This window comes from Sebastes fasciatus, chromosome 1 (genome assembly GCF_043250625.1).
Source record: "Sebastes fasciatus isolate fSebFas1 chromosome 1, fSebFas1.pri, whole genome shotgun sequence".
Lineage (NCBI taxonomy): Eukaryota > Metazoa > Chordata > Actinopteri > Perciformes > Sebastidae > Sebastes > Sebastes fasciatus.
The window spans coordinates 23,454,311-23,464,945 of record NC_133795.1 but is presented as its reverse complement, the minus strand read 5'-3'; the positions used below and the strand labels follow the sequence as shown (position 1 = coordinate 23,464,945).

The following is a 10,635-nucleotide window of genomic DNA, read 5'->3' as shown; positions in this document are numbered from 1 at the left end:
TCAGTATGTCTATTTTCAGTTTAGCCTTCTTAAAATCGCCCAAATGATCCAGTGTCTCATACAGTACTTGGAGCAGATAATACTAATATCCTGAATGAGCATTGGAGAAGTATTAATAACACGTTTCATAAAAAACTGTAAAACAATGATGAGTCCTACAATAACAGGATTAAATCCATCACATGTGGACAACACTAAAAAAACAAAACATCCTCTATATTGTATATAATCATCATCTAACTCTATCAGACACGTTCTGCTCCTACAGTGGCTCCACACCACCAGTTCATACAGACTAAAGGATTATTACAATCTATTACAACTTGGCTTTTATTTTGGTAGTTTTGTCCATCCTGTTTTCAGGTTGTCCGTACGTCTGTACATATGTTCTCATGAACGCGGTATCTCAGGAACGCCTTGAAGGAATTTCCTCAAACTTGGCTAAAACATCCACTTTGACTCAAGGGTTTAGGTTTTGGTGGTCAAAGGTCAAGGTCATTGTGACCTCACAAAATACGTTTTTGGCCATAACTCAAGAATTCATATGCTATTTATGAAAATTTCACACAAATGTCTAACAGGATTGACATTTTGGCGAGGCGGTAATTTTAGTTTCTATCAGTATTAATAACATTGTACTCACCAAGTCAATAGCTGAGGTCTGAGAACATACTGATTTCACGAAAACAAAGTGTGACAGGTCGAGAAACATAAGACGATTAGTCAGGTTGGAAACAAATCTGTCGGTTAAACAAACTTCATTTGGAAGAGAAAAACAAGTCAAAAACTCAACATCCATCACAGTTTACAGACCTTACTTCACTGACCCATAATTGCAGTTTTACCTTCAATAAAACTACTGCAATTTTGTTTCCAATTAATGTGGTTTATGCCCTGTTCGGACCTGGTATCAACATGCGTCCTGAGTGATGTGATCACAAGTGGACAGCTCTAAGTTCAGATGTGAACGCACTCAAGACGCATTGAGGACACATTGAAAGCGGATCTTTCAGACCACATTCAGAGGTGGTCTGGGCCACATGTGACCACATTCTTTTAGCAGTGTGTAGTGAATGTGTCCTGGGCCACATTAAGGACCGCGTACTCTACTGACGTCTCGCTGGGATCCGCGGGATCAATGCGCTCCTCAGTTGAACAGACAGGTGAGCGCTCGTCTGCCTCGCAGCATGGAAACGGCCACTGTGCTCTACTGTATCCTGTCGGTACATCTGTATTTTATTAAAGTATACCTCATCTATATAGGCTACATAGTTTACAGACTATCAGACTGGGAACAGGAAGTGCATTATTATCATACTGTCGGAGATGTGTGTGTTTTTGTTCTGCTGCTTTGTGCAGAGCTGACACTCGCTCGCCCGACCACCTGCTGGTCACTCAAGACGCATGTGGAGAAACTTGTGATCCGATCACAGAGGACGCATGTTAATACCAGGCCTGAACAGTGCCAAAGATACACAACATGACCAAAAGTGTGTGAACAACCCAACAAACCCCTGTACAGTAAGTTGAACATGTCATTAGAAAACCATGGCCATTAATGTGCTGCTAGAACAGCCTCCGCTCGTTTGGTTTCAGGCCGTCCACTAGATTTTGGAACCTGGCTGCAGGGATTTGCTCCCATTCGGCTACAATAGCATCAGTGAGGTCGACCACTGATGTTGGGTGATCAGGTCTGGCTCACAGTCGGTGTTCCAGTTCATCCCAGATGTGTTGGATGGGGGTTGAGGTCAGGGCTCTCTGCAGACCAGTCAAGTTCTTCCACATCAAACTGGGTAAAAGTATTTCTTTATGGACCTGGCTTTGTGCACGGGGGGCATTGTCATGTTGAAACAGGAAAAAGGACAAACACAAGCTGTGGCCACAAAGTTGGAAGCACCAAAATATCATTGCATGCTGCAGCATAACAATATCCCTTCATAGGGACCATGAAACCTAGACTAAACCAGGGAAAACAGACTGAGACAAAGGTGTCTGCATACTTTTGTCTCCAACTGTCTGATCGTCTGACTGCTCCTGTTTCTTGACCCGTCAGACTTCTTCTGAGTGAAATCACCAGAACTTGGTGAAAAACTGATGGAAATGATGGACAAAACTACCAAAATAAGACCCAAGTTGTAATAAACCTGAATGATCCTTTAAAGTTATATGTGGTTAAATGCAGTTCTGGACCTCAGCAGGGCGTCCCGATAGCTATTGAAGCGTCTTTTGCCCTGTCGTAGCAGACTGCTGGTTCTGTAGCCAACAGGCTCTTCATCGTCTCATCTTTGCTGGAAGGAAACAGGGAGGACGGAGAGGGCGATGTGGGCGAGGACAGGTTGGAGGTGGCGGCGGTTGAGGCAGATGAGGATGAAGAGGAGTTGCCGTCGGGAAGGCACTCTTCACAGCAGCAGCAGCAGCAGTCCATGAAGGCCTGGCCCAGCGAGCGACACAGGCACAGCAGCAACACCGGCGTCGCCGAGCAACGCACAAACAGCAGGAACTGTCCAATCAGACTCAGCGCTGGCAGAGCCAGAGCCGGGAGTGCGGCGGACACGTGGTCGGAGACGTACGCCAGGGTGATGTTACAAATGCTCTCCGGCAGGTTGCATATGACGTACAAGATGGTGAGCGCCATCACAGTGGAGCGCAGCCTGTGCTCTCTCGTGTGCTGCTTTTTCTTGGACGAGGAGGAAGACGAAGAGGAGGAGGAGCATCTGCCAGCCACCTTGTCACCGGCGGGTTTCTGCGGTAGACGCTGGGCTAACACTTGTCTCGTCACCAGGTCGCAGGCCAGAGTGAAGAGCAGTGGCAAACAGATGTAGCACCCAAAGACCCACCACATGCGGGCCTCGTGGTATGTCAGCACCAGAGAGTAGATGCTCTCTGGGAGCTCCACAGACGGCTCACGGACACAGATATCCACCTTGAACGCGTCTGTTCGGGCTCTAAAGGCAGCCATCAGCGAGCCTCCCGGCAGGCTCTGCTGCTGGTCGCTGGGGAGCATCGGCAGGCTGACAGTTTCCTGGACGAGCTGCCACAGCAGCAGCTCAGGGGCGGCCAGCACCATGGAGCCCACCCAGATGACGGACAGTTTGGACAGGATGGACTGGCAGGGCTCAACCCTCGGCGTCTGAGCGGGCCCGGGGCCGGTGGCCGCATGGAAGCGATCGATACTCAGAGCACAGAGGCTGAATGTGGCCACGCCCAGAGAGGTCACCTGATACAGAAATGACAGAGAGGCGTGGAGATGAAGCTTAATGATTCCTGGGGAACAAAAGACTTTTATAGATCAGGCATAAGCTATTAATTAGAACAACTTTGGGGTTGCCAGGTTGAGAAAAAAACCTTTTTATCTAGTTCTTTAATTCATCAGAAAATAAATGTTTCAATGCTTCCATGTTAGACATGTTAATAAGTCATTAGTAAAGGGTTCTTTCAATGCCCGATTACCCTTTGTAGGTGAGCTGATCCCAGCTTAGATTGGGAGAGAGATAGAGTCCAGACAGACAACCACAGTCTCCATTTAACCTAACCTGCATGTCTCTGCACTGTGGGAGGAAACTCTGCAGTAAATGTTAATTAGTTCCAGCACATAACTGCTCCTAAAGCTAAACTTGTGGTTTTTACATCTAAACTAACCACGTCCTGAGTTCATTCAGCTCCTTAGAAGAGAAATCCATCTAAACACCTCACTCTCAGAAAGAAAGAGATTAAGTGTATTCTCCACAACGTTTAAAGTATTGCTTTCCACCTCCTAAAGTTGTTCCTCAACATGTAAACACAGGACTCTCCTGGATAATTTAGCGATGCTATTTAGGATCCTATGCCACCAATTTTAATCATTTCAGTTTGGCATGGTGAGCCAGCCGAGTCATACAGCAGTTCGTGAATTAGTCACAAAATGTAATGTATTGATTCGTGTACATAGAATTTTATTTTTTTTTCGTGATGGTCAGTACGAAAGCCATTTATATGTAATCCACATAATTGTGAACCGGGAAGTATAGGGAGCTGAGAATGCCGTGTAGGGAGGAGGTCGGGATGGATGGATGGGTCAAAAAACACAGGACTTTCACCCAGGAGACTGACGTTTGTGTCCCGTGTGAAACCAGAAGTCAACGTTGATTCATTAGTCACGTAACTTCCGTACATAAGTTACGCCACTTCCGGTGTTATTTTAACCCAAACCATGATCTTTTCCTAAACCTAACTAAGTAGTTTTGTTGCCTAAGCCTAAACAAGTCAATCTATTCCTAAACCAAACTAAGTAGTTTTATTTTGAAAAGACTGAAGCGGAAATTGACACTTGTTGTTGGACATGCGTAGGAAAACGTACGAAAAATACGTTGGTGAAAGTCGTGCTGAGCGTCACGGTCCAAGTGGTCCAATGGCTGATTTGGCCCAAATGCTGTTCTTATTCATGGCTAATACCTGAAAAACATTATTTAATACCATTGATAAAACCATTAGTTTCAACTTATAAGACCTTTAAAAAGGCTGCCTTGTTAAAAAGTGGTTCTGAAAAGGGTAAATGTTTGGTATCAGCATTGAAACTCTGGTACTGTATTGGCCTAAACAAATCCAAATGATAGCCAACTCTGCATTTAAGCAGTATAATATAATTAAAATAATTTGTTTCTAATTCAATGTGAGTTGTTTTTTTTAGCATTGCAGAGCTACTTCGAGGTTAACTCCCACTGTATTAATTCATGCTGCTGCTGTGATCCCAGTCAGACGTGACCTGTTAAACTGAGAACTGAGAACAAAACAAGACTTCCTGCTGACTCTCGGTCTAAACTTCCTAGCACAGGAAGGTGTTTTGTTGCTTAGACAACAGATTGAAGGCTTTCTTCTGCCTTGCTATACCAGCCTTCATGCAAATTAGCCAAAACTACAGTAATACGAGCTGGGTTGTAAGAAACAGCTTTAGAGTACAGAAAGAGGGAAATAAAAGGAGTCACAGAGGGAATAGGGAGCCATTATGTTGTGACAGCCTGCAGACTGGGGACACTTATTGGTGCCTCGTGCACATTAAAGTCGGTGGTTTTGGCCAAAAACCCAGACTATCATTACAGAGACTTGTCCTCCCTCTGTGAGTGCTTAATGACCTCAAACAGTTAAGACACAACTGAAGATAATTAACACAGAGCTCTAATTAGCATGAGAATAGTTTAACTAACAGAGCCCAGTGGCAGCTGGCAGCCTGACCTGCTTTAAACAACCAGTACGAACTGCTAAAGACCACTTTAACAACCTTAATTAGTTAGCGAGAAACTCATTAGCATAAAAATAGGTGAAGCGACAAAGAATGGAGGAGGCCAGCAGACTGACCTTGTTAAAGACTGCTTCATACAAGCTGTTATTACAAATTAGAAAAACTCCACTTCAGTGATTTAAAGCTCCGTAGGCGTTTGGAGCTGGTTTAGAGCCAAAAACAAGACGTCCACGGGCCGGCCACGTTGTCCACATTGAAACAGAAGACTGATGAAGCCACTGAAAACCCAACAATGGTAACCAAGAGGCTGGGAGGGCTCTACATTAATTCTCTGTGAGGGGAACTCACCCTCTAAACCAAAGCTGCTGACTGGCCGAGCTTTTCACTTGTTTAGCTTTTTAAAAAGCCTCTGGACTGTAGGGACAGGAGCTAAGTCAATGTTATGTTTAGAGTTGCAACGATTGACCAATTAATCGATTAGTCGATCACTAGCAACTATTTTGATAATCAATTAAGTAATTTTTCAAGCAAAAAAGCCCCAAAAAAATAAAACATTAAGATTTCCTGCTTTTCTCAGTTTAAAATATTGTAAACTGAAAATGTGTGTTTTTTTAAATGTTGGTCAGAAAAAAAACTAAAAACATTTGATTGTCTCGTGATATTATTATTTATATTATATTATATTTATATATGTGTCATTTTAGAGACAACGAAATGCAGTTTAGCCTCTAACCAGATGTGCAAAAAGAAGTAAAGTGTAGGGGATGTACTTATGTCTAATGGTAATATAAATAAATAGTAAGCACCTTGTTCTAGCTTTTAAATTGTGCAGCTTTTCTGATATTGTACATTAAAATATCTTTGGGTTTATGAGTAAATAGACCTCCCAGTCCCTGATAACTACGTCTCTGTGTTTCATCGCTGGACTCTGTGAGCTGTGAGGGAAGAAGAGTCGCTTCATGCAGGGACCCGCCGGCCTCCACTGATGGTTCATAACAGACAACTGAAGAGGCCAAACAGCCCATAACAGCACGTCTGTTGAAAGCAAAGACTGCTCTGAGTCTGAAACTGACGAGCAACAAAGACACAAACAGGCCATTCATCACAGCCCTGCGTGTCTCTTTATTAAACTGGGAAACATTCACAATGAGTCTAACATGGGGATGTTAAAACAGCAAAGACAGTGTGAAGGCAGACTTGGGGGACTGATTAATAATCATCACATTCAGTTTTTTGTTTTAATAGTTTAACCTGTTTGACATCTCTTTGCTTCACTTTGGCTGCATCGTACCTGAGTTTTGTACATATATAGAACACTTAAAGACGGTAACCAGAGCTAAAATAAATACTTGATGAAACGATTAGTCAAAGCGATTTGTTGCTTACATCATTTTTCAATCAAAAACACCATCCATTCTCTGGTTGCAGCTTCTCCAATGTCAGTATTTGCTGCTTTTCTCTCTTTTATATCATTGAAAACTGAACATATTTGGGGTTTGGACTGTTGGTCGGACAAAACAAGACATTTAAAGAAGTCACAGATATTGGGAAGTCATAGATTTTTGGGAAACTATGATGGATATTTTAAGCTTTTTTTTCCACACTTTATGTTAATATATATATATATATATATATATATATATATATATATATATATATATGCGCTCTGATGTCAATCAACCAATAGGCTAAAGGTTGACCCCTTGATACAGAAATAAATACATTTGTGGAAATAAATAGGGAGGAAAATCATGCAGAAATAATAAAATAAATACATAAATTTAATAATGAATAAATACATTTAACATAAATTAAAATAAATGCAAAAATAAATAAATAAGTTTAAAAGTTAATAAAAATTAATAAATAAATAATGGGGGAAATTAAATAGAAGAGTAGATGAAAAGGGGATTTAATACAAAGCTAAATAAGGAAGCTGGTTAATTATTAATGAAAGATTTATGGAGAAGGGGTGGGATTAAATAAGTTTGTACTTCTTCTCACTCCTTTTCGAATATGTAAATCAAGGCATCAAGTGTTTGACAATTTATTTTTCTTATGCTTTTCATTGTATGTAAATACTAATTCTTTCTGGCTGTCTACTTTTTGGTATGATCATTCTCTTTTTCTTTATTTTTTTATATATTTTTTAAAATTCTACATGTTCGAAATTAATTTTGAAAAGAAATTTTGAAATTAAATGAAATAAATAAATAAAGAAGCAAATTAAAACAGAAATATCAATTTATTTTACATTTGCTCAATTAACTAATGCGAATTCTATTCTACATTTATTTTAAATATTATTTTTGGTACATTTAATTGCATATTAATTTATTTATCGTGTAATTTATTTAATTATATATTTATTTTTGATTTTGGCAGGTTCCATCATATAAATCTGGCATTAACTATATATATAAATCTGGCATTTATGATATATACATATATATATATATATATATATATATTTTAAAAAATATATATATATATAAAAAATGTTTTACTCTTCTCGTGACTTATTATAATTATATAATTTAATTAAATTAACTTTACTTGAGTTAAATGTTTTAAACATTCAAATTTCTCCTCCTCACCTCCAGGTATGGCACGAGCCGACAGGACAGGTCTCCTAGCAACCTCTTCAGTGTGAGCTCGTGGAAGACGACCACGGGCAGGCAGAAGAAGAGCACGAGGAAGTCCCAGAAGGCGAGCCCTGCGAGGATGCAGTTCCACGCGCTCTTCAGGTAGAAGCTGTGCCACACGATGCACATGAGCGCGAGGTTACCCACGATGCCCGCCGCGAACAGCACGAGCGCCAGCAGCATGACCGCGTAGGCCCAGTAGGAGCCGTCGGTGACCGGGAACAGCGGGTTGAGAAGCCCGGAGGAGAGGTTACCCGGCCGGGCGGTGGAGGCCGGTAGCCGCGGGGTGGTGAAGTACCCGCTCGGGTCGTCGCGTGTCCTGGAACTCCCGTCGTCTTTGGTTCCCCTGGGGACGCGCCTCAGCTCGGGAACTCTGGGAATTCTGGAACTGGTTGAAAGTTTCAGAATCCAACTGGTGCAGTCCTGAGTCCCCGCAGCAGCAGCCAGAGGTGCAGCATCCTCTGCTCTGTTGAGGTGACGGAGCTCTGCGCTCCGCACACAGAGCAGCAACACTAACACTAACACCGGGCTCATCTCTTCTTCTTTCTTTTTTTTTTTTTTTTTATCGTTGAACTAAATATAAATATAAATAGTCCGTGTTACCTGAGTCTTTCACAGACATGTGCTGCAACTAATATGATTAGACTCCTGGAATAAACAAATAAAAAGTCCACACAACAGTCCGTCTCCTCCAGTCCGGTCCTGATGCAGAAGTTTAGAGTCTGTTGCTCACTTCAGCTTCACTTTGTTATTCATCAGATTCATCAAGACACACTGCGCTTCCGGTTATACGTTTCAAAATAAAGAAAAAACATGAACATGAGATAAATTGAAACCTTTCAGCATAGACATGATACAGAAGTTAACCATTTAACTTTTATTTAACTACCTTGGCAAATAAAACATTATATAAATAGTATCATTAGGGCCCGAGCACGAAAGTGCCAGGACCCAACGGTGTCCTGGCACGAAGTGCAAGGAACCTATTGTTTTTGTCAGTATTATTATTCTTTTTCTGCTGCGAGATCGCGTTTTTGGGACCTTTTCCATCCCCAAAAACTCATGAAAATTGGAATATGCGTCAGAAGTGGCGAAAATTGCAATATTCTGTAGTGATTGGGCTCGGGTGCACCAGCGGGCTCGATAGCGCCCCCTATAGAAAGCAGGTTTCCAGAAAAAGTTACTTCGATCTTCACGAAATTTAAGTATGTCATTGCTCACATCTTCAATGGCACATTAAATATTTTTGAGATTTTTTCGGCCAACAGGAAGTCAGCCACGTTGGACTTCCTGCGTGATTTTAAAATTTACGAACACATTTTTGAGGACTTTATGATGCACCAAATCTCATGAAACTTTACACGCACATCCAAACAGGTAATCCCTTTGATTCAGTGGTGAAATTTGCTTGGGCGTGGCATGTTGGCTCTCTAGCGCCCCCTTATGTCCTTTTTGCCTTTGAACATCCATTCGTATACCTTGGCATACTCATAGACGCATGAAATTTGGCAACATGATAGACACCTGTGAACTTTATGTAACTGCATAGCCATTAGGCTCAGTGTGTTTAGCCGGCTCTATAGCGCCCCCTAACGCGTTGAAATTTTAACTTTGTCAAAGTTGATCCGATATTCATGAAATTTGGTATGCATATCCCACTCATCATTTGAAACATATTCCTCATTGGGTTTCATTAGCCCCGCCCACCCAGAAGTCGGCCATATTGGATTTTATGTACGATTTTCCCAATTTTTGCGTTTTATTGAACGCGTACTTTAACGAACTCCTCCTACAGATTTGATCATATCGATTTGAAATTTGGTCAGGACCATCTTAAGACCTTGAGGATGAAAAGTTATTAAAATGGTGAGTGTTCACTTAACGAGCGGACCGTGGCGTGGCGGCCATTTTGAGCCATTCGCCATGAAACAGGGAGTTATTGTAACTCAACTGTACATAGTCCGATCTGCCCCAGATTTCTCAGGTATGATGGTGGTACAGTCTTGAGGACATGTATATGAAAAATTATACTCATAGCCCCGCCCTAAGACGTTAGCCCCGCCCCCTTTCATATCTCATGAACCGTTTATAGTAGAGTCTTGTGGGATGTGTCATATCACTCAGCAGAGAGTGGGTAAACCCTAACTCAACTGTACATAGTTCGATCTGCCCCAAATTATCATTTGAAACATATTCCTCATTGGGTTTCATTAGCTCCGCCCACCCAGAAGTCGGCCATTTGGATTTTATGTACGATTTTCCCAATTTTTGCGTTTTATTGGCCGCGTACTCTAACGAACTCCTCCTACAGATTTGATCATATCGAGTTGATATTTGGTCAGGACCATCTCAAGACCTTGAGGATGAAAAGTTATTAAAATGGTGAGTGTTCACTTAACGAGCGGACCGTGGCGTGGCGGCCATTTTGAGCCATTCGCCAGTTATTGTAACTCAACTGTACATAGTCCGATCTGCCCCAAATCTCTCAGGTATGATGTTGCTCCAGTACTGATGACATGTATATGAAAAAATATACTCATAGCCCCGCCCCAAGACGTTAGCCCCGCCCCCTTTCATATCTCATGAACCGTTTGTCGTACAGGCTTATGGGAGGTGTCATATCACTCAGCAGAGAGTTCCTGTTTTATTCGTTAAGGGTAGCCCCGCCCCCTACACATTAGCCCCGCCCCCTTTCATAACTCATGAACCGTTTGTCGTAGAGTCTTGCGGGAGGTGTCATATCACTCAGCAGAGAGTTCATGTTTCATTGGTAAA

The 10,635-nt window shown here is 41.9% G+C and overlaps 1 protein-coding gene across 1 annotated transcript; it reads right to left on the bottom strand.

Annotated features, from left to right (window-relative positions):
- Positions 1–2,047: 2,047 nt before the first annotated feature.
- Positions 2,048–8,534, bottom strand: gpr37l1a (G protein-coupled receptor 37 like 1a). Its single transcript, XM_074638707.1, has 2 exons — positions 7,813–8,534; positions 2,048–3,217 (listed from the first exon to the last, which is right to left on the bottom strand). The coding sequence occupies exons 1-2, from the start codon at positions 8,392–8,394 to the stop codon at positions 2,192–2,194; spliced, it is 1,608 nt and encodes a 535-aa protein (XP_074494808.1). The 5' UTR covers positions 8,395–8,534; the 3' UTR covers positions 2,048–2,191.
- Between the last annotated feature and the right edge of the window lie 2,101 nt (positions 8,535–10,635).